General features: G+C 41.8%; 1 protein-coding gene across 1 annotated transcript in view; it reads left to right on the top strand.

The window, feature by feature from the left end:
* Positions 1 to 23,974, top strand: part of tprn (taperin) — a 26,618-nt gene extending 2,644 nt beyond the window's left edge. The window contains exons 2-4 of the mRNA XM_038733302.1: positions 17,892 to 18,093; positions 19,609 to 19,733; positions 20,666 to 23,974. Coding sequence (XP_038589230.1) covers positions 17,892 to 18,093; positions 19,609 to 19,733; positions 20,666 to 20,728 — 390 coding nt within the window. The 3' untranslated portion in view covers positions 20,729 to 23,974. The remainder of the gene's footprint in view (positions 1 to 17,891; positions 18,094 to 19,608; positions 19,734 to 20,665) is intronic.

Here is a 23,974-nt window from a genome sequence, read left to right as displayed (position 1 = left end):
TATGTTTTCTGACATTAGCCAATAAATCAGTTAATCAACAACACAAGCCAGACTCATCAACAATGAAAATAATCGTTATTTGCAGCCCTAATTGCCAGATCATTGTTCCTCATGGAAAATAAACATGTCAACACTGCAGCACACAGTAAGTAGGAATAATAGTGTGTGCTTACCATCTTATGTGTACCATGTGCCAAGTCTTCTCAGGGGGATCATAAAGTAAAGATAAAGTTTCCTCTGATCCAAATTTAGCCGTCAAGCCTCACACAGGAAAGGCTCTGTTTGTGTTATATTTTTATCTCTGTGCGTCTGTCACTTTATTTTTCTTTAACCCAGCCCGCACACTCCGGTCATCTGTGCTTTTTGAAGGATTCATGCAGCACAGGTCCTTTTGTGTGTTTGTGGTGTGAGTGTGTCTGCTCCTCCACATCTCCACATCCCATCACTTGAGCCGCTCTCTGGCCTGATGTATTAGAAGCGTGTTTACACAGCCACTTGGAACGACACGCAGGGCTTTTTCCTGTGGATTGCCGTCCCACAAAGGCATGTTATTTGTCGCTTTGAGCGCATTATTGGGTTAGGTGGCACTTCAAGCCTATTGACTGAACAATCTCATCAAGGCTGTATTCAGTTCTAAGGATTTAGCTCGACGGTTCAGGCCAGCTGTGACCGGTCCCAGACTCTGAGGAACACAATTATTGGTTCTTTTACAGTTGAATTTATCTGTGTTTTTGTTCAAAGCGGAGATAGTCCCAGCCCTGGTCCTAAATCATAATTAAATGATAGCAAAATGTGTGTTTTGGCACCACCGCTATCTTACAATCATAATCAGATATCAGATTGGCCAAGGTCTTGCTGCAGATTGCCGTTGTTTCATCTGTATTAGGGATTAATTAAATATCAGAGAATGTTTCTAATTAATTTTGCGAGTTGCTGCAGGCTGCTTTCACATTCTGCTCTGGATCAGCCTGAGTGTCGAGCGCTATTTTCCGGCACGGCGGTGTTTGTGTTACTCTTGACACAATCTCAGCCTGTGGCTTGAATGTTAACGTAACATAACATAACACATTATTAGGTGCATCGGTTTCAGGTGATTAGGGGCGTGGAGTATGTAGCCACAGCCTTGTCCAGCCTAGGCGCATGTCATCCCGCATCCTTCCTTTTAATCTACTGTGCTCTGTCTGCCAAATTGGAAATGTTAAAAAAAAAAATTTAAAAAAGCATTTCCACAGGTGTAGGATGCACCCAGTTACATCACAAACCTACCCTTGGTGATCTACAAAGCACCTTTTGGCAGCTCTCCAATCTAGGCTGGAGTCTCAGCCTCTCAGACTTTGGCCTGCAGTACTGTTTCCTTGACCTGGTCTGCTGTAATCCTCTGCTCTCCAAGTAAATCCAGCTACCTCTTACAATCAGGGCAAGTAACCCAGCCTACTCACGATTTTGTCAAGTGGAAACAGTGACCTGCAAATGCATTGACTCCACAGTCACTTTATTTAGACTATATCACATTTGCACTGCGCAGGGCTGGGCATTGAACTTAAATACTTCTTAGTAGTTTGGTCATTATTTCTATTTTACTTTGGCAAGTTCTTGTATTTAGACAGCATTTGACTTTGGCTTCTTTTGTTAAATGACTGTTAATTGTTAAATGATTTCGTTTACATTTCTCAAACTAAGGTATTAGAGAAGTATTGTTTTGGAATGGGGACAGAGACTCTAACAACTATTAGGGGTGGGGTAAAAAATCGATACAGCGTAGTATCGTGATATTTGCCATGGCAATACTGTATCGATACACGGACGCCAAGTATCGATATTTTATTATATAAATTGCAGATGGGAGTTTTAACTTTTTGGTACTAGAATAATAAAATCTGCTTTTTTAGTCCACTAGAAAACTTAACAGGACCATGTAGAGGACTGAAAAAGTGATATGAACAAACAGAGTAGTGTATCTTTTTTGATAAACAGATGTTGACAAAGTTTGATTTTAGGGACCTAATTGGAAGTTGGAATAAGGTAATAAATTGCAACATAAATATTGTGATAATATCGTATCGTGGAGCCTCTGGTGATTCCCACCCCTATCAACTATCATAGTAGTGTCAGTAGTAGCGGTAGAATCAAAACATTTCAGACCACAGTACCTTACACTCTTATCCAGAATGCAGATGTTTTTATTGCTGCACCATTACTGTAAATGGGAATTGTAGATGTCTTGTGTAATTCAGTGTTGTGTTTTTGGTATCAATGGAAACTTTAAGATGTTGACTACAATTTAAAATAAAGTCCTGTGGGTTTGAGTAATGCTTGCCTGCAGATCATGACTTTATAATGATGGATATTATTTAGACTGCTGACTTGTGTGAATGAGTCTAACCCATGCAATAATGCTGTGAGGTAGTGTTTTTTTATTGTGTGCATGTAGACTACCAGTGACCGTGGCCATGAGACATGAAACCGTCCTGTCTTTGTCCTTGTCACAGACAAACCAAAGACTTTCTCCTTTTGTTGTCTGTCTGCTCTTCTTGGTCATCATCAAGGCCCATATTTTTTGTCTTTTCTTTTCTGGGCAGGGCTGCGCAGGCAATTACAAAAGCATCGAAGCTCAGCCTGGCCTGTATAATTTGTGTGGAATTTCTGTTCAGTGCCGTGTCTGTGTGAGAGCAGCCTCCAAGAATGGCCTCGGCTCAACGTTCTGGTCTGGGATTGGTTTTTTTTTTGAACGCTCTCTTTTTCCAACAAACCCAAACCTTTTTTTTTTTTTTTTTTTTACAAAGAACTTGGCTGAATGAGAATGTTCCATATGCACATCAGGACCTGACCAAAGCAGATCATCAACTCTTCCTCTAGATGTGCCCAAAAATATTTCCACGCTCTCTTCCTGCACGTTCTGATTTTTGAAGACTTGTATGAGTGCTGAAAGCTGGACTACATCCAGCAAAATCTCCTGTGCTCTCGGCTTGATCGCTCCACAAGCACCGCGCTGCTTTGTTGTTTTTTTTTTCCTCTACTCACAGTGCACTGCTTTTTTCCTGTGCAGTGGTGGTTAATAAGGCTTGTCCCCTTGCTTCCAGCTTCCTGTGATCTCCTCCTCTCTATTGGGGAAGGAATTGTGGAAGAGCTATGTAGGTCAAGTGTAGCTTCTTGTACTGCATCACTCCTGCATTTGCATAAAATCAACTGGGGCTTTCTAGTGAAATACACCGGCCAGGATTGACTGAGTGTTGCATCTGCAGTTTGATTGGACCGGGCTCTCTTGACTTAGCACAGGCAGAATTGACAATTTATTTTAAAACCTTGTGGTAGACGACGCTGCTCTCTGTCGAGGAGAGACACAGCTGGCAACAAGAGGTGGAGTGGTTTGTTTTTTGAAGTTTCTGCTCCCTCTGACCGGTTATTATGGGAAAAGGGAGACGGTTCCATGTGTTTGTGAGCACAACATCCAGAGGGTGAGAGAGGGGAAGAAATTTTATGCACAGACTGGTCTTTTTCCAGTGTTCCTAGTTTCTGTGGTACTACTCAGATGACTAATTTAAACTGCATATTTATGTGTAATTATGAGCATTCTGTCAGGCTAACTATTAGGTTTGGTGCAGAGGATCCTGTGTTTGGTACTGCAAGTGATAATTATTCAGACTGTTAGTCATACTTACTTGAAATCAGCATAATTGATGTGATTGAATTAATTGAACTAATGGTGCTTTCACGCCTAACCTGTTTGGTACAGGTCAAATGAACTCTGTTCTGTTCATTTAGGCTGCTGTGAAAGCTGTCAATCAAACTCTGGTGCAGAGTGAGCGGCTGGGCAGAGACCACCTGAAAGTAGGTTTTAGCGCGGTTGCAAGCAGACCCAGGCGCAGTTTGTTTGTGGTGTACTAAAGCAGGCCAGAGTTTAGAATAGTACATGTGTGATTTTAAGCAGTAATTCAAAAGCTAAACTAACATTCAGTCCATCTGCTGACCATGGGAACTGCCAAGGAAGGGAGTACTTCAGCAATGGTACCTGGAAAGATTGTCGCTCACATGCAAGTATACAAATCACGGTCTTAAAGATGCATAAAAATAACTGGTACTAGCCTGTAGTGTTGTCTTAACACCAGAATTGGAAAATGACAGTAAACTAGCCAGCAATCTAATAGCTAAACTCAAAATACATTGCTAAAAGTAATAATAATAAAGGATAGATAGTTGAAACCACCAGTCTAAATGGCTGCAATGCAAATGCAAACTCAACCCATCAAAGAATAAGGTGACCTAGCCTAAGTATTGACAATTCCAGGGTCTCTATAGGCCTATAATGTATGGATTCAGTGTTTCCCCACAGTGAACTACTATTGAACAGTTCCAAGGACATCTAATCTATTGAGTGGATACTTGAGCCCATCTGATAGGGCAAAAATAGTTGGGAACCACACTGTCCTAAGCGGTCTGTATAGACATTGTGCAAGATCATTTGGTAACCATGGTAATAGATATGTGCTTCAGCTCGTGGGTGCAGGCTGTTGCAGTCTCAACTAATAATGCTCATAATCACTTTTTGAGCTCTTTGTGTCCCATAAATAAACACATGCAGCGCAGTGAAGTCAGTCACAGGAAATCACGGTCAGTCTGATGATGCAGGATGACTGTATGAAAAACGGTCCAATGAGTGAGTTACCTGTCAGAAGTCATATGACTTTGTGTTTACTGCTCTTGGTTTGTTTGTAGTCAGCACGAACGTGAAGCGAGCCACGACTAGAAGGCAACAATCATTTTTTCCCCTGTGTACTAAATGAACAGAAATACAGGTGTGAAAATATACTGTACACTGATGTGCAACCATAGTACTCACTATAGTACACATTGATATTATGTATTGACGTCATGCATTGGTGCAAGAAAAAAGGTTACAAGCTAGCTACTCGCTCATGAATAAAACCTACGAGGTAAAAAAAGCTTTTATTTTATTTTAAATTCTTTATGAAGAAAGTTGGACTTCTCGCCCTCTATACCAGTCATAGGATCTTCTTGTTTTTGCAGCATTTAGTACATTCCTCCGCCTCTGTGCATCAATGTGAAGGACATTATGTTCTGTGTATAGAGCACACTCTTTGTGGTTAAATGTCATGCATACAGCAGGTTAAAAATACCCTAACTTAAATGGTTAAAAGCTCCCAGAAACGCAGGAAGGCCAATGAAAGGGCACGCTCCTACATTTACATTGTGCGCCTGGGCTACAGGTGTGAAAGTCCATTGTGTTTAATTATTTACTACCCAGCAGACATTCCCTATCTCTCCTCCCTTACACTTCCTGAAAACCGACCACCCCACCCCCTTGTTTAAAAAAGCCGGCTGCCCACTATGCTGAGTGCCTCTTTTTTTTTTTTCTTTGTTGAGGCTGGGGTGAAGCGACTGAATCGGAAATTCTTCAGATTAGGAGTGCATTGAAGTTCAGTTGTGTCTCCAAAACATTCACCTTTTTAGAAATCAAGTACAACAGCCATGGGTCAGTGCATTTTTGAAGAGTAACAACACTTTGTCCTCTATTATGATTATATGTAAATGTGGATATGTCATTTTATTATTCTAAATAAAACCAATTGATTCTTGTTCAAGTCTATAATGAAAATCAAGTAATGCTGCCCTGTAAGTGAGGGGGATGTGTTCGAGTTAAGTGGTTTTAGATACACTTAAACTTATAATTTCGTATCTTGAAGCTGTATTGATTGATCCTCTAGGCAACTTGGGGTCAGCAGAACACTAACCTTTACTACATCTTAAATCAGGCACCCTGCTTTATTCTATAGAGATTAGAAAATGTTCTATAAAGCCAAGAGGTCAGCCAGTTTGCTCTGCGTTCAGAGGAACATATGATCTTCCAGTTGAAGTGAATGCATGGCTATCACCAACATTTAAGTTGCAAGGGCTGCGTAGAATCCAACTTTCTGCGTCTCTTACTTCCTTTGCGGTTCCTGTACTGAGCTGCTGCATCACTCAGTGCTCTTTACTGCCTCTGAAATATCTAATTATTACTGTATATTAGCTTTTTGTTGTCGAAATGGTCACTGTTGTCTGGTGAAGTGAGACAGAAACTTTGCAGTGAAGGACTGAAGTCTTCACTAGTCTTGGCGTTTAGATGAAGGCCTCCTTGGGTCACAAACATAGACTGTCGGTACCAACCACAAGGTAGTCATGCCCTAAAACATACCCTGCTTCATCATCTATTTTCTTCTAAATGGCACCATAATTTACAAAGCGAACACCATGCTGTATTGAAGAAGGCTTGAAACTAGCGATTAAGACTATAGACCTGTTATGAAAGTGTTTACTGAGGTAATGAATCAGGTGAGAAGTAAGGTCATTTTGTCATTAGGTGCGTTTGAGATGGCGGCGGCTGACAGTCTAACGTGAGCTGCAGGTGACTGCAGGGGCGGGTATAAAAACAGCGCCGTCAAGTCGGACACATTCTACCTGCAGCAGCTTACTGTGAGCTGAGATCAATGAGCGTGCCTTATTTTAAGTCCAGCATGCATCACGTTAAGTCAGCGCTGCGTAGTTCTGTTTTTGTATGATTTGATATAACTGGTAATGCAAATGTGGTTTCCTCTTAACAAGCTTGTCATTTCTTCCAAGGGATGCAGGATGTGGACACACGCACTCTCTGTCTCACACGCACACACACGCGCAGGGGTCCCACACAGCCTTTAGGCACATGTGCAGCCCTGCAAAGTCAGTGTAATTAGAATTCAGTCAGCAAAGCCTCACTATCATAGTCATGTTTAATTCAGTGTGTGAGGGGGTGTGTGTGTGTGTGGTTCTTTTAGAGTGCACGAGTAAGAAGATGAAGAGAGTAAAAGCAGAGGACGTTAACAGACGGGACTTTTTGAAAGTGTATAAAAAGAAACAGAGTGGGCGACTGACAGAGGCAGGTAGAAACCGCTTTTAACACCCGTAGTGGGTTGTTTTTTTTTTCTCCCCCACCATCTGCTTTGACATCCGTCTCTCTTGGATCAATTTGTCAGTTGTATTGATAATTGCAACATAAAATCTTCAGTAAAACCCGCCCAGCTGCTTTGATGAGTGTAGAAAACATCCAGCTGTCTCTCTTCATTTAGGCTACAATTGCAAAACACTGTTGGGAATTTGGGCCTGTATGTGGTGCTTTTTGTGCGGAATGCAAATTTTATTCAAAAACTCTCTCCCTGGTGACTGTATGTAATCCGCCTCAGTGTCATCATGTCAATCATTAATGCTCATAATACTTTGTTTTCCTGTTTACATCATCAAAAGCTGTCTTGCTGCCATGTTTGTCTCTCTGACTATCTCCCGTTTCCCTCTGTCGCATATCCATGGCGCCTGTCGCCGGGGCAACACGGGCAGGGGCCATTCTATCCTGTCATTAGGATTCCAGGAGAAGGACACACACTTTCTCTGCCACCCCGCCCCCCGACACACACACACACACACACACACTCTGTTACGTGAGTGGGCATGTTGTAGATCTTGTAATGGGTGGAGACGTAGTTGTTTACGGGGAAGCGTTTTGACCCAGTGAGGACCCGCGTAAAATTTAAACAGTCTAATAAAGACATTTGAATGGGTTTCCCGGTGAGCACGTTCTGTAATCAGCAAACCTAAATCAGAGTCTCTGTGGGTGGAGACCCAAACAGCTCAGCCCTCTGATGTTTAAAAAGAGGACGGTGGGTTTTCATGAGGCCCGGTGGAAAGCCAAGGTCACTTATTTCAGTACAGGTTTAAAAAATGACTCCAAACATGTTTCTGTTTCGTCATTTATTCACTTGTCTTTGTGTTTAACCATGGATCATCTCTTACTTGTACCATGTTATTGTTTAGGATGTTTTTATTTGAACCTTACGGATACTGGATTTTTAAGATACCAATGTCGATATTTGAGAAATATCCAAGAAAGATGGGGCGTTTTGTTTTTTTACGTAAACACATAACGACAAAACTAATAGTCTACAGCCATGCCAGAGGTTCTGTGAGGCTGAACTTTGGCACAGACAGTGGTGCCTAAGCTACAGTGAGGAAAATAAGTATTTGAACACCCTGCTATTTTGCAAGTTCTCCCACTTAGAAATCATGGAGGGGTCTGAAATTGTCATCGTAGGTGCATGTCCACTGTGAGAGACATAATCTAAAAAAAAAAAATCCAGAGATCACAATGTAGGATTTTTTTAACTATTTATTTGTATGATACAGCTGCAAATAAGTATTTGAACACCTGAGAAAATCAATGTTAATATTTGGTACAGTAGCCTGTTTGCAATTACAGAGGTCAAACGTTTCCTGTAGTTTTTCACCAGGTTTGCACACACTGCAGGAGGGATTTTGGCCCACTCCTCCACACAGATCTTCTCTAGATCAGTCAGGTTTCTGGGCTGTCGCTGAGAAACACGGAGTTTGAGCTCCCTCCAAAGATTCTCTATTGGGTTTAGGTCTGGAGACTGGCTAGGCCACGCCAGAACCTTGATATGCTTCTTACAGAGCCACTCCTTGGTTATCCTGGCTGTGTGCTTCGGGTCATTGTCATGTTGGAAGACCCAGCCTCGACCAACCTTCAATGCTCTGACTGAGGGAAGGAGGTTGTTCCCCAAAATCTGGCAATACATGGCCCCGGTCATCCTCTCCTTAATACAGTGCAGTCGCCCTGTCCCATGTGCAGAAAAACACCCCCAAAGCATGATGCTACCACCCCCATGCTTCACAGTAGGGATGCTGTTCTTGGGATGGTACTCATCATTCTTCTTCCTCCAAACACGGTTAGTGGAATTATGACCAAAAAGTTCTATTTTGGTCTCATCTGACCACATGACTTTCTCCCATGACTCCTCTGAATCATCCAAATGGTCATTGGCAAACTGACATGTGCTGGTTTAAGCAGGGGAACCTTCCGTGCCATGCGTGATTTCAAACCATGACGTCTTAGTGTATTACCAACAGTAACCTTGGAAACGGTGGTCCCAGCTCTTTTCAGGTCATTGACCAGCTCCTCCCGTGTAGTTCTGGGCTGATTTCTCACCTTTCTTAGGATCATTGAGACCCCACGAGGTGAGATCTTGCATGGAGCCCCAGTCCGAGGGAGATTGACAGTCATGTTTAGCTTCTTCCATTTTCTAATGATTGCTCCAACAGTGGACCTTTTTTCACCAAGCTGCTTGGCAATTTCCCCGTAGCCCTTTCCAGCCTTGTGGAGGTGTACAGTTTTGTCTCTAGTGTCTTTGGACAGCTCTTTGGTCTTGGCCATGTTAGTAGTTGGATTCTTACTGATTGTATGGGGTGGACAGGTGTCTTTATGCAGCTAACAACCTCAAACAGGTGCATCTAATTTAGGATAATAAATGGAGTGGAGGTGGACATTTTGAAGGCAGACTAACAGGTCTTTGAGAGTCAGAATTCTAGCTGATAGACAGGTGTTCAAATACTTATTTGCAGCTGTATCATACAAATAAATAGTTAAAAAATCATACATTGTGATCTCTGGATTTTTTTTTAGATTATGTCTCTCACAGTGGACATGCACCTACGATGACAATTTCAGACCCCTCCATGATTTCTAAGTGGGAGAACTTGCAAAATAGCAGGGGGTTCAAATACTTATTTTCCTCACTGTAAATGCCAATGCTAGCATAGGTTGCTGATATTTATCAGGTAAGCATGTTAACATTTGATAATTACCACTAAACACAAACTGAAATTTCAGTCTGGGCCAAAGTTGTGGACTCACTGACAAACAGCATGAGTACACTATATATCCCTAAAATATTGTTATTAAAGAATTGTGACCACAAGCTTAGTGAACTGAACAGTTACTTAACGAGAATGAGAATGCAACTGTTGCAACTACAATTCCAGGTGCATGACAAAACAGGTTGTACAGTTTATTATCACAACTGTTTACACTATTTATACCAAACTAGAAAATATGTTGTTTGCTTGAAATCATTCAAAAGGGAAACAAGAGAAGTAGACCACACACTGAATATTGCAAGCTGCCCCCAAACATCTTTTATTTAACAGTTCGACCTTTGAGGCCTTCATTCGTTAATGCTGCCTTTTGTCCTGCATGTGCATGCTGTCCACCTTATTTGATATATGACATCTCCACCATGCGCCTCCTTCAAACTGTGTCATTGACTCATCTCTGACCCAAAGTTCAGTGAAAGGATAGCCTTATCAGCGCACAAAATCAAATTAACTGTGCGGCCGTTCACTACCAGTTGAGGATCAATGTGAGGCATACCCATTGGTTTTACTTCCACTCTTTAGCTTTTAAAACCGGAGACCGTGCGCTGTGAAGCCTTCGGCAATCTATTTTGAGTTTTGTGAGTAAGTTCCACATATTGGCCCCCTGAAAACCAGGGAGGATCCCAGTGACCCTGTAAAGGATCTAAGGAGCCCACCACATTAGCCATTGTTTGATTTAACCTTGATAGAAGAATGGGAAAACCATTTTATTCACAATGAGGTTCTTATCCAACATAGAGATATCCTCTATCCTGATACAGTGTCTGGGATCCTATCCTGCCTTTTGTCTTAGTTGTGGCTTTTCAGACACACCTGACCATCTACACACTTTCATTCAACAGTCCGGAGGTGAGCTTTTATGTATTAAACGCCCTAAATGCTCACACAATGACAGTTTGTATGCTGCTGATATGTTTCGATCTCCACCCTGCTGGTCTCACCTTACTTATACAGTGTGTGTGCAGTTATAATAGTGTGAACCAGCTCATTCTTATCAGCAAACATGTTCTTGGATGGGACAAAACATTGTTAAAACGGCTGCACTGGTCTTCCGCGGATCTATTTGGGTGTTTGTTGATACAAACAAGTTTGGGAAATGTGTCTCCTCTCCCGTTCAGTTCCTATCAGTCAGCTAATCCAACCCTGATAGCACAGGGAGAGTTGCACTCACACGTACTCACACGCGGCTACAAAGGGCATACTACTGCAGCAGTGACTCACACCGTCTTGAGACATGAAGAGTAAACACAGATTTTCACATTTTGCACTGCACGCTGCCCACGTCGCAGCCAGAACTGCGAGCAGCAACCACCTACTCTCGTGAACGAGTGTGAACAGTTCTATCAGTGTGTGATGATTGTAGCACTTGAAGCATTTCCACACGAACACTGAACTGATTTGACCTCACATATGATGAGAAATCTGCACAAGAGCATGCACATTGTACCTGATTGCACTGCGTGGAATACAGCCACAGGGGTTTTCAGTAGGTGTGCTGAGGTGTAAGCGCCGGTGTGCACTGACCTTTTACAGAAACTACAATTTTGGGTCACTGAGAGCCTAAAGGTCTGATATTTGGGTTAGAGCTGGAGTATAGGTTGTTTTGTGTGCCATCTTTGTTGTAAGCTAATTGAAGGTAATTTGCAGCCAAGGCGTGTCTTATTGGCAGTCAACAATTTACTTTTATAGTAATTACTGTGACGAATGTGCTTACGGGTATGATCGCTATACTGCACCAACATAAGCTAATGATTAATAAATATGCGGGCTCCGCTTCAACATTCAGTTAATTTCTTATGTGCAGTAGGAGAGGTGGTTTTTTGGTTTGTGTTTTTTAGTGATGTGTGCCTTTAAAGTGTTGGTTGTCGTGGCATTCTTGTCCTCACAGAAGAAAAATCATTACAGTAAATAACAACAAAAATGTCTCTGTTTCTGCATTGCACAAGTATCCCAATCATTTCCAGAAAAAGATAAAGTTTTATCTTATCATTTGATATGGACAGGAGTGGCCTACTTGGGGTAATGTACTGTTGTGTTTTGGGAATTGATTTTATTTCCCCCCACAAATAAGCGACACCTCTCTCCTCATAGTCTGTATTTAAAGGGTCAAAAAGGTATGGGGAAAAAACTACCTGAAAGAACTACCTGCAGACATTACTCAGGGCTTTAAAAGGGGTTCTGCCCATTGGGTTTTTCGTGTTAAAAGAATACTTTAAACTGTATTTTTTATCTACAGTTAATATTGCTAACACAGTGCCCTATGTAGTAGAGATGCAAATACAAAATGACCCATTATAAATGATCATGGGTCTGTTTTTGTTTTTCTTCATTGTGTAGTAAACGGCAACAAAAAGAGATTAAACCACAATCTCTCTTTCATTATTTGGTGTTGTGAGTAGGCGTCTCTGATGAAGCTACTCCAGTAGTTTCCCCCTGCTGGCAGTTTTTATGCCACAGATTTTCTAAAAAAAAAGATTAACTCAGACTGTCAGAACATTCTTTTTAGCTTGTTTTGCTTGTGAAGCAGTAGAAGGTTTCTCGGTGAAAGAGTTTCTCACATCTTAAATGTAGGACACTATTTAAAAAAAAAAAAAAAAAATGGATAAAAGAAAGAACAGCCTTTTGAAATGCGACAGGAATATCTTCTCCGTTTGATCATTAATGATGCACCCAGCACTTTGTTTCCCTAAATGAGGACCTCTAGTTCACACGAGTTATCCTAATTTACCAGCACAGCGGAGACATGCGCCTCATGTTCGTGTACATGTAGGCTGGTATCGCTCTCTTCAGGCGCTAATTCAGCTGCAGCTAAACTCCTCAGCCGGTTCATTGTGGCGGTGTTCTAATATTATCTACCTGCCAGGAGATTAGCTCTAATCAGGCACCTGGTCGGTCTCCTCCGAGCAGTGTTAGTCCTTTTAGAGGACTTTAACCTGCCATGTTAGGGACAGTGTTTTGGCAGAAAATTGTACTTCCGCCAGTCATCAGATGCTTTTCTACATCTACTGTATATTAGCAGGTGCACACCCAATACCAACATGACCATACACACCACACCCTATGCCACCTGGCCCCACTGAGATAAATATACAAACAGATTTCGAAGAGATGCACACCCAGTCAGATGCGTGTCACATAACTGCTGCTACACCCTCACTTGCTAGCGAGAGCTGTGCTATTGTGTCGCAGCTCCACTGTAACCCAGCCGCTTTCGAGTTCAGCCCTTCAGCACTGCCAGGGAACTCGCCCTCTCTGTGTGTGTGTGTGTGTGTGTGTGTGTGTGTGTACAGTGTGCGAGTTTGTCCATTCAGTAGGAACCACTTTTCACCAAACGAGGACACGCCATGCTGAGTGGCCTGGAAAAAATTCCTGGAACCGCTCCCATCTCGCTTATTGGCCGAGGCACACTCATGAAGACATAATCTCATCTGCTGGCTCTCTTCTTTCTCTCTCCTTCACTTCTTTTTGCCCGACTTCCCCGCGTCCCTTTGTGCCTCATGCGCAACATGCAAACAACGAAAACCAGGGCTGATGGAACTGGCGTGAAAGGAACGCGTGGAGTGAATTTCAGCAGAAACATTATTTACTTAGCTCGGTGTCTTCCCCTGTCTGATGTCTCAGTCTGGTTGTGTCAAAGCCACTGCTCCCGACTCTGCAGACATCCACAGCTTTAACAAGTCGGTTTCATTTTGTATTCAGTCTCAAAGCTCCTCTTTTTTTGTACCAGAGCAAGCAAAAAAATGTACCATACTGAAAAACTAGCGGCTAGGAAAAAAGCAAACTCAAGACACAAATTAAAACCTCTTGCAGTGTGGCTTTGTCTTGCACAATATGCCACATGTTTCACATGACACCAATATAAAACGTACCTTAGACTAAGAGAAACACTTACACGATTTTAGGATTTTATTAATCACCTCCTTCCAAAACTCTCAAATCACAGTTTTCTTTACTCATGCTAAAACATAAATACATAAATCATATATTGAAATGATGAGTGATATGTTTTATATCGAAGTGTTATCTGTTTATTTAAACCGTTTTAACCCACAGCAATACTTGCAGGACACTGTTTGTGTGAGTGCCCTGTGGTGAATGAGAAGGACAGCAGGGCTGAGTCGGGCCCCTGTTGGCCCGTCCCACAGCCTGAGGACAGAAGACGAATCACTTCTGCCTCCATGATGCAGGCTTTTATCATGGAGATGAAAAAGACCCACAACTGAAGCTTAAACATGAGCAGCAGCAGGCTGGGAGAGCGCCCTCACAAATGAAGGTCAAAGCTCAAGTTACCCCCAAAATATTTTTGTCTCTCACTCTTTTCTGCCAGCGCTGCAGCTAAACCGCTAAAATGTTAAGTCACAGAGAGGAGTCTCATCTAACGAGTCTCATGTGAGGAGAGTGGTGGTAGACCAGACGAAAAGAAAAGTGAAAGAGAGAGAGGAAGTGAGCCCGGCAGCTAGCCTGATTTATTGATAGACTCGCTTTTGGCATCCAGGGACTTCCTTTGAGACAGGATGCCAGTTTGGCAAGAAAATGCTTTTTGTGGTGTGAGATTAACACAAGATCTTTTTTGGGGGCTTAAAATAGGTGATGCCTGGGACTGAGGGCCCTTTCAGACATGGTAATAGCGTCGGAGCCTGTATCTATACACAGGATTGAAATATTTTGTGTTTGTACTGTTGCTGGGGCCGTCCTTTTGAGTATAACACTTCTAACGTCTGACATGCACTTCCTGTGTTCTTCTTCTTCTATCTCCTCACAATTCTCTTGTATTGATTGCACTATTCGTTAACTCTTACTTTTTCCCAAAGTATTTATCCCATTGATGCCGTACGCAGTAATTGCTCTTACTGCTATTTATTGTCACCTGTTGATCTCTTACTTTACTGATGCGTGTGTGTTGTTCCTCAAATGTAAGTCGATTTGGATGAAAGCGTCTGCCAAATGAGTAAATGTAATGTAGCTGTAGCTGAACATTGTGACATTGTGGGTAAGAATCAAAAGCCACACACTAAACATTAAAGTGCGTAACATTCAGTAACATTAATGAATAATCGGAAAGGTTAAAGTTGTAAAGACTCCTTATTTTGTTCACACTGCTGCCTGACATGAATACCAATGTGAAAGCAAAATAATAAGGCCTCCTTACCGACGTCATTATCTCAACAGATTTAATTGTTTTATGTGCTTTTTGTATCAGCCCTAATCAGATACCAAGAACTATTAACTATTAAAAAAAAATGATTACGAAGGTCCAGTGGAGGAAATGATTTATGTCCAGAAATTATGAACAATCTGTCATTAATCCTCAAATGTTAAGGCTAAATAGAAATTTGTGAGGGATTAAAGGTGGTGTCCCGCAGATCTTTGTCCTGAATCTATTGAATCCATCAATAAACCCACAGCCTTCATTTAGAGGCCGTCATACTCGATATATAGACCCTCATCTCTAATCTATAGGTTGTTCTGAATCTATAGATCTTTAACCATAATCTTGTTCATTTGGAGACCCTTATCCTGAACCTCCTGACTCTCCAACATCTAGAGAATCTATAGTCCTGACTTTCAGGGCTCTCAGCCTGAGTCTGTATACCTTTGTTTTTGACCTGTGTGCAGAACCTTTAGACTCTTGTTCATAATTTGTTGACTCTCATCTTTAATCTGTCGCTTCTAATCCTGAATCTATGGATCCTTGTCTTTAATGTGTGCTCCCTCTTTCCTTAATCTATAGACCATTGTCCTGAATTTATAATTGTTGCCCTGAGTCTATAGACCTTGTTTCAGTCTATAGACTTTATCTCTCATCTTGCTTTTAATCTATAGACATGCATGTGGAACATTTTAGAGTAATGGTTTAATCTATAGACCATTTTCTGTAATCTGTACACGCTCATCCTGAATCTAAACACCTCTATTTGTCACCCTTAATCTGTCGACCTTCATTTTGAATCCATAGTCCATCATTTCCCTCGCACTGCGCTATAGATCCTCATCTGGAATCTGTAGACACTTGCCTTCAATCTTGAGACTTTCATCCTCAGTCTGTACATTCTCTAGAGTCTAGGTATGTCAGACTTCACCATAATTACAGAGGATAGACCATTAAGAAGCAACAAAGGATATGGAACAAGGGTGACATTTTGAAATTTAGGGTTAAGTGTGATCCCTGACTGGCCTTAAGTCGGAGGTGCTGTTGCTGGCTTGTGGCCTTGTGACGGAGATTAGGGCAGATTTGGATCACGGCCTGCAGAGTAGATGGAGCCAGGTTCAGCACGTTAAGAGCAGTCAGCTGATAAACCTGCTGTTACACGTGTGTTTGCAATGCAAACGTGTTTTCAGAATACATGAATGGTAACTTGTTAGAAGCCATTTGTAGGCTTTCTGTCATTCTAGATTTATATCCACCAGGTGTGTGAGTGCCAAAAGAGAAGTGAAGGCTGGACTACAAAGTGAAATCATACTGATGGAAAAGTATCCTTTTTCTTATCGTAAGGTGCCTGAAGAAAGTGAATTCCTCCAAAACAGCCACATAAGTTATATCCTGACATTTTTTACTGAAGCAGTAACGTCTCATAGAACCTGTCACAATCATCTTCTAAAGGGGCAAGATGTCTCCTTTGAGAATAAATGCCAGTCGGTACGCTCACTGACAGCTGAAACCGCTGACGTCTCAGGTCGCAGAGTTGCCATTCATGTTGGATCACATGGTGCAGCAAAGAGCGAGGGCCCGTCTCACCCCACGGATCCATGTTTGCAGACCACTGAAGCGTTGCCAAACAGACATGTCTTACAGCGAACGCTCCGAGACGATCAATCACAGGCCTCAAGCTCCTGCAAGGCTGCCACCTGTCCCACTTAGAGGACACGCAAAGTATAGTACTTGCAGCCACAGACGAGCCCGAACCAACTGCAGCTGGCCCTCCAAGAATCCCAATTAGAAGCTCAGTTGAATAAGTTATGAGGAAGTTGATTCGTGTTGCGCTAAACTGGCATTACCGGTGTGATAGCAAAGGGCTGAGGCGCATGAAAATGTTCAGTATAGATGGTTTAATTACAGAGCCATAAGGAAGTAATAAGCTGTTAATGTTTATTATGCTCATAAAAGGCAGCGGCCCTGAGGGAGAGTGATGTCAGTGTTATGTTAAAGTTTGTGCTTTGAAATGAGAAGCCATGCAGTACTTAAAAATCTTGGCTGATGCCTGTAAAGTTTGGCCTACCGGACAATTCTGCAAGCAAACAGTCAACAGTGGGTGGTTTGTTTTCTCTGTAAACACATCTGGCTTGAGAACAAAGAGCTGGTCTGCGGAAGCCATACAAGTGGCTGCCTAGGGCCCCTCAGTTACAAGGGCCAACGAAACAAATTGAAAATGTTAGCGCGGACTCCGGCATTCTAATTTTTTTCATTCATTTTTCTGTAATTATCAAAAACATCATTTAAGCATTCAAAGATAGATACTCTGTTTTTATTAGAGTGCCCCCAAATAGAAGAAAATGGAGATGAGAGAGAATTTTGGGATTTAAAAAATCAAGTTATTTGGGTTGATCATGAAATTTGACAAAAACAAAATCTCACCTAGAGATCCACTTAGTTTAGAGTTAGAGTTTTCAAATTTCAACGTACGTCCTTAATCAGTGGATGGAGTTTGCTCAGTTGTTGTAAACTTTTGCATGCATCACAAAGGCCCTGTGGAAACTGACCACAGTGGCTAATGAGGTGTGCACAGCGGCCTTTGAGGCCAGTAGATCCCATCAGGAAACTATCATCAAAGCTGGCTCCAAATCATGACATGGCACCTGCCCGAGTTTACCAAGCACAACCAGAATTTACTGGCGTTTGGCTGGTGACTAGTGTTTCTGTCTTTATATGGTGCCAGTGAAGTGAAAATAAAATATGGAGGCAGGGGAAATCAGCAGTCAGTTTACCCATTGGTGCTATTTGTGTTGTTTTCTCAGTGCTATTTTTAAATAAGATTAAATTAATTAATTAAGAAGAACACTCAGGACAGAAAACAACAATTAGGACAGAAAAAAATACAATATTGACAGATCAAGCAGTTAAAATTGAACTATTCAGTAACAAGTCAAAGATAACAACAGATAATCGGCTGTTATAACGTTTCTGTCTATGTCTGTTGCAGCTCACGATCTCTTTCAATGAGTCCAGTCTCAAGAGCACGTACGAGTATCCGTCAGAGAGCAGCGTGTGGGACAGCGGGGAGGAGGACGAGGAGGCGATACAAGGCGGGAAGGTGGCTGACGAACAGCCAAGCATGGTGGGACGCATTCACATCCCTCGACCCAGTTTCACCGGCTCGGCCACGCACACGACCAACAGCAACGGTGAGAGACAACGTGAAATGTGACGGAGGGGGAGAAAGATGGTTCATTTTATGTTTCTGTGGTGGACGTGCAGGTTAGACGTCCAAATTTTAACCTCAATAGCAGCATTACTCTTATCTTTTGTCCAGCACTTTGGTCCAGACATGTCAGCATCAGCTTATTCATGGTCCCCAAAGGTATATAATAATGATGATAATGATGATGAACACATATGCTCCTCAGAGGATGAGCCCTTTACATTTATAAATGTCACAAAAGTGTGTTTGAAGGAGAGATTTGCACGCAGCGAAACAGCACCATATAGTGTACTTTTATTTCGACGATTTTATGTAGGAAGCACCGTGATGAACAAATTCTGTGTATGATACATAAATGGGAACAAGTATTGAACTGTATCCAGTGCTATTTTGGTCTACACTATTAAAAAAGAAATCCTCCAGTTCTTTGGAGCTGACATGAAGATCCTTTATTCACTGCATTTCAGCACTTCTCATGATGGGCCATTGATAACGGTAGACATGGGGGCGTTGCGGGTCTTGGAAGAGGGGGACAGGGATAAGAGAGGATTTTCTGACTACATTATCGCATTATTATTTTAATTCTAATGGGTTTACATATGGCAGCCCATCCCTTAACACCTGCCTTGTAAAGCCGTTAACGTATAACTTAAGCTGAGGCTGAGTCACAGAGGCTGTTGAGTTCATTTTTGAGCCTACTTCTGTGGTATTTGAAACGACTTTGTGTCCACCAACCCTTTTCATCGAGCCTCAGAGTTTCTCTTTCCCACTTTGTGTTGAACAATTATTAATAAAATGCATATAACACTGCTGTTTTCCCTTCTTTGAACTTAAAAGGAGTGGCATTAGACTAAATATGAAGGGCCTGTGCAGCTGCCTTTTTGAATAATATGGTTTTCAGGACATAAAACAAATACAGTCGGACAAAGAATTTGTCCAGAAGGGAATTTATAATGAGATGACATGAAATAAATGAAGAATCTAAATTGTTGCAGGGCCTAAAAACAATTGTGTATAAATGGTTGCTGAGAAACTTTGGTAAATAATAGAAAGGGACATAGGAAACATTTAAAGGAGAGACAATTTGATTAAAGCTAAAGAAGTTTTTTTATTTTCGTGTCAAAACTACAAAGGTGTGTGATCAGGTCAGCGCTTCTGATTATATCAGCATGGTGCAAGGAGAGACAACAGTAAATATGATGACAGAGACCCCTACTGGACAAATTGTTAACTAGATTAAACAAAGTGTGTGTTGGACTAAACAGTTTTCATTTTGACTTCATCAGCTCAGATTTTACTACTTAATACATTAAAACAAGTAACATCTTATAAATCATTGCTGGGTTTTGCATGCTGTTTTAATATATCCTGTCTCATTGACATGTATCTTTTTTTGCCCAAAGGGAAAGGTACAAAATTCATCAGTGGCAACAAGAGATGGAGAAAAAAAAGGTTATTAACTCTTTATTAACACATCTTGTCTTCTTATTGTCTGCAGACCTTTCCAGCTACGTTCCCAAGCACTCGGTGGACTTCAGCGCCTGGCAGGAGCACAAACATGATGACGGCGTTTACCAGGAGGACACCACTTCCCAGCAGACACAGATGACAGAGGAAGTCATGGTGAGGGGGAACTCATCCGTTCATCAAAAAGCTGCTCAGTTTTCAGATTTAGAGTCGAGGACCAGGTCACGCCTCCTCTCCGCTAGGTCCCAGTTTAAATTTCCAGTCGTCACTCTGTGGAGTTTGCATCCTCTCAGTCTTTGTGTTAGAACTAGGGGGGAAAAGCAGATCACAATTACTGATTGTGGATTGTTCCTTTTTAAATGTGCAGTTTTAGGTTTTGAAATCATTTTGTAATATTGTTCAGTGATAAAAGTGGTGTTCGTTTTCATCCTAAACAGCAGGAAAAGGGTCTTAAAAATGTCACATTTCCTCCTTAAAAGGACAGCGGGACCTCATTAAGCACAAAATTACCCTATTTTACTGCAAAACATAATTTTTTACACAATTCATACATCTACTATTTTAGAAGACTGAATTGATAAATCCGTCTCCCACAATAATAATCCTTTCCTGTCCCAATCCTGGAAGAATGACTCCCACACCATCCCGTTTCAGATAAAAGAAAAAATCCGAAAATAGCATTCACCCATATTAGAAATGCATATTTACATACAAAAAACGGACATATGATTCCCGTCCCACCTACTACTGTTGACTTTTTTTCCTGTCCCGTCCCAGTCCCGTGACAAACCCATCTATTATCTGTTCCCACTTATCCGTGCAGGGTTGTGGTGGGGCTGGAGCAAATCCCAGCTGACAGTGGGCGAGAGGCGGGGTAAACCCTGGACAGGTCGCCAGTCCATCACAGAGCATATAGAAACGAACAATCACATTCACACTTTATGCAATTTAGAGTCACCAATTAACTGTCTCTTTGGACGGTGGGAGGAAGCCGGAGCACCCAGAGAGAACCCACAACATGAGACAGAGGAAAATATGTCTATATGACGTTTATTTTTAACATTTAAACTTCATTCTTTTGTCCTCAGCTCACACCGGCAGACAGCTCCTCCCTGTCTGACTACAGCAGCGAGCCCGCTCTCTACTTCTGATCAGTCGGACCAATCGGCCTGTACAGTAGCATCACACCTGTGGGACCAGACTACAGCCAGAGCCCAGCGAGGTCTGCCACACCTGGGCCTGAACTGCCTCCAGCTCTACACTCCAGCTGTCTCTTCAAGCACATCTTCCTCATCAGACAGGAAACACAGTGGTTTTTGCTTTTGTTTTTTGCTGATGTCCTGCCACGGCACCACTACACACCACGTTTCAGCTTTTTGCCAGGTGGCTGGATTCCCACCTTCTTCCCAACCTGACGCAACAAATCCAAAAAGCAGCTGGACTGTCTTTCCCCTACGGTCCTGCACAGTTGATCTGTCAGCGTCCCGCCTTCCTCATCCTCAGTAAAGACATGTCCGACAGAATCAAATCCATTGTCGAACTCTAGAGAAACGTCCGTCTTCCTCTCCGGACCGTGGAGGAAGTTTGCCGGCTTCACGTCCGTCCTGTGATTCGCTGCTTCCGAGTCTCCGTCTCAACTCCCAACATGCGCTCCAGGTTTTGTTTTGGGAGATGTTGACAAGCGAAGAAGCTGCAAAGCGAGTGACCAAATTCCTTAAAAAGAACAGGAAGCCACCAGTGCCCATGTGTAGGAAACGCCACGGTGACAGAGGTTCAGTGTTAGCATGGATGCATCCGCTTGTGTAGATCGCTGGCACACTCATACACAAAAACAAAAAAAAATGGTGAAAGGGTGCCACAATTGTAGTTTATTTTGTCTTTTTTGTTTTTGTACCTGCATGTTTTAATTTCAGCCAACAGCTTTGTTGGTTCTCCTTTACTGTAAAGCTTCTGTATGCCTTTTAGCTTTCGTACGTTTTCCGGCGCACTCTGCTGTATTGAAGCTGCTCTGCGATTGGAAGAAGAGTCTTAACGGCAAGCAAACTTCAACACACTTCCCTTCTTTGTGGCAAGGGAGGGGGAAATATGCACCCCAGGGAAGATTTCTGTCAATCAGCAACCACTCTTGATTTCTGACTGAACGCTTGAAAAAGTGACCTTGGCCAATAATGTCTGTATGTCCGTACTGCTGGTGACAAAGTCATACTGTAGAATGTTTCTGTATATCCTCTATTAAGGTATCTGTGTCACATTTATCAAAAGCTGTCAGACCTCCTGGCACCTTTTTTCTGGCTCCTCTCGTGTATTTATTCCTGCTTAAAGTTGAAGTTTGCATGTCTGAGACCTGCTCATGTACAATAGACATTTTTGTAAAGACATAGTTGCTGGTGTGGAAGGAACCGGATTGGTGCAAACAGCCCCACCGGACGTTTTTGTTGTTGTTGTTTTTTCCAGTCGGACCTCATGCACTTTCACATTCCACAAAGAAAGAAGCCAGTCCACTGAAGTAATGAAGGCAACGATGAGTATGATCATTTGTGATACGGCATGTTTGTGAGCGCGAATGCAAGATTGTGTGTGTTTGAAAGAATATGTAATGATTTTTTTTAATTAAGATTGTTTTATATACAAGAATGCAGCGAGTTTCGAGATTATTATTTTTTAACTCATAATGCCAACGGATTAAAGTGTTTCTGTAACGGCCTCCCGTTCATTCTTTACGCACCCAGGATCGACCCTTCGGCCAGTATTGTTGTACAGTTTCCACCATGTTTTCATTAGGTACAAAGATGTATTTCTTACTTCTGTAATTTTTTTTTATTTCTTCAATCAGATGCAATTTGTTCAGTGCTCAAGGCTGGATTTTGCTGTTAGTGTGTGAGACGTTTATCTTTGTCTGATGAGTTTAGGAAAGATCCGTTTCGTCTGGAGTCTTGGATGTTAAATGTGTTTGTACTGTCATGCATTTAGCTTTGTTTTGCACCTCATGAGAAGGAACAGAGTAGGCGACAAGAGGAAATGTGCACTTAAAAGAACAAGAAGTCCAGCTGAAGAGTTATGTTTCAAAAAGCCACTATCGACACCTGTTATTATACAACCACTGATTGTATGTCAGATACGTTAGATGAATAAGAACTGAGCCCCTGGTTGGCAGAATACGTATGTGACATTACAGATATTAATTTTGTTTTTTTATTGGAATCAAAATGAATGAATAATGTTTTGGAATAGGACTCTTCAATTGTACATGATGAATGCACTGCCAATGAATGCCATGTCCACTCCCCACCCCCCCACATTAGAAGTCTTATGATTGTCGGCCTTGTTGCTGTGACAAACTGTAGCCCACATGTAATTTCCACACTGGTCCAGGGCTTCATCTTGGTCCAGGAGTTACCCCTAAAATTCTTCTTTTCAGTTATTGGCCAGTTTAGTACAAATCACATACACTGCATTTATGCTTACTTACTTATTATTGCTAATCCATTGGTTTCTACTCAATTTTATATGGTATGAAAATCAAGACTTAATATACAGCTTGAAAGACATCACAGTGAACATCAGGTCCCATTATTGTTGCATCATAAGGCAGTAGGGCTGGGTATAATTTGATATAATATGTTTCCATACCAACATTATACCTTTTTTGATACATTTTTATGGGAAAATCTAAATCTTATATTTGAAATGGATCTGCATGTAAACTAAACTACATCATCATACATTACTATGTAGGGTAACCAGAATGTAACACATACTAATACAGACTTGATGTTCACTGTGATCGATTACAATACTCGAGCAAGTTTCAAGATTCTAGTAATAGATTTTCATACCATGAGGAAATTAATGTGACCAAAACACAGAACTGTAGTGTATGCATTTGAAAACAGTCAGAAAAAATGTGACTGATACACTTGATTTGTAATTAATGGGCTAAAACTGATGCCTTTCAACGACCAAACGATTACTGTTTGTGGGAATCTTGAACGCTGTCTTTCTGTGAACTGCAGGTCCAAAAAGGTAGAGTGAACTGTGGGAATCTCCGCTGATCGTCTAAAATGACACCAGCAAGACTTTTCTGATGGCCATTGCTGGGACATGGATACACACAACTTGACTTCTGAAGTGTACATGCGGTCTCTCACCGCTGTCTTTTCCCTATCTGTCTACTCCTGTTGCAAAGTTAGCAGTTTGTGTTCACATTGTAGCGACTCTGGTAGAATCTCCATCTTGTTCCCCTCTTACTTTTCCCCTCGTCTGTAAATCGACATCACAGCAGATGTTCTTACTGTAAAGTTATTGTCAATGATTTGGGCAAATAATAAAAAAGCTAGGTGATGTCTTAACTTGTACAAATGAAAGCTCAATAAATAGAAGACTTGAACAAATGTAAA

This window comes from Micropterus salmoides, unplaced genomic scaffold, assembly GCF_014851395.1.
Source record: "Micropterus salmoides isolate LMB-PRFRI ecotype aquatic unplaced genomic scaffold, ASM1485139v1 Ms_hic_scaffold_20, whole genome shotgun sequence".
NCBI classification, from domain to species: Eukaryota; Metazoa; Chordata; class Actinopteri; order Centrarchiformes; family Centrarchidae; genus Micropterus; species Micropterus salmoides.
The sequence above is the reverse complement of the archived record's forward strand: the minus strand, read 5'-3'. Positions and strand labels throughout refer to the sequence as shown.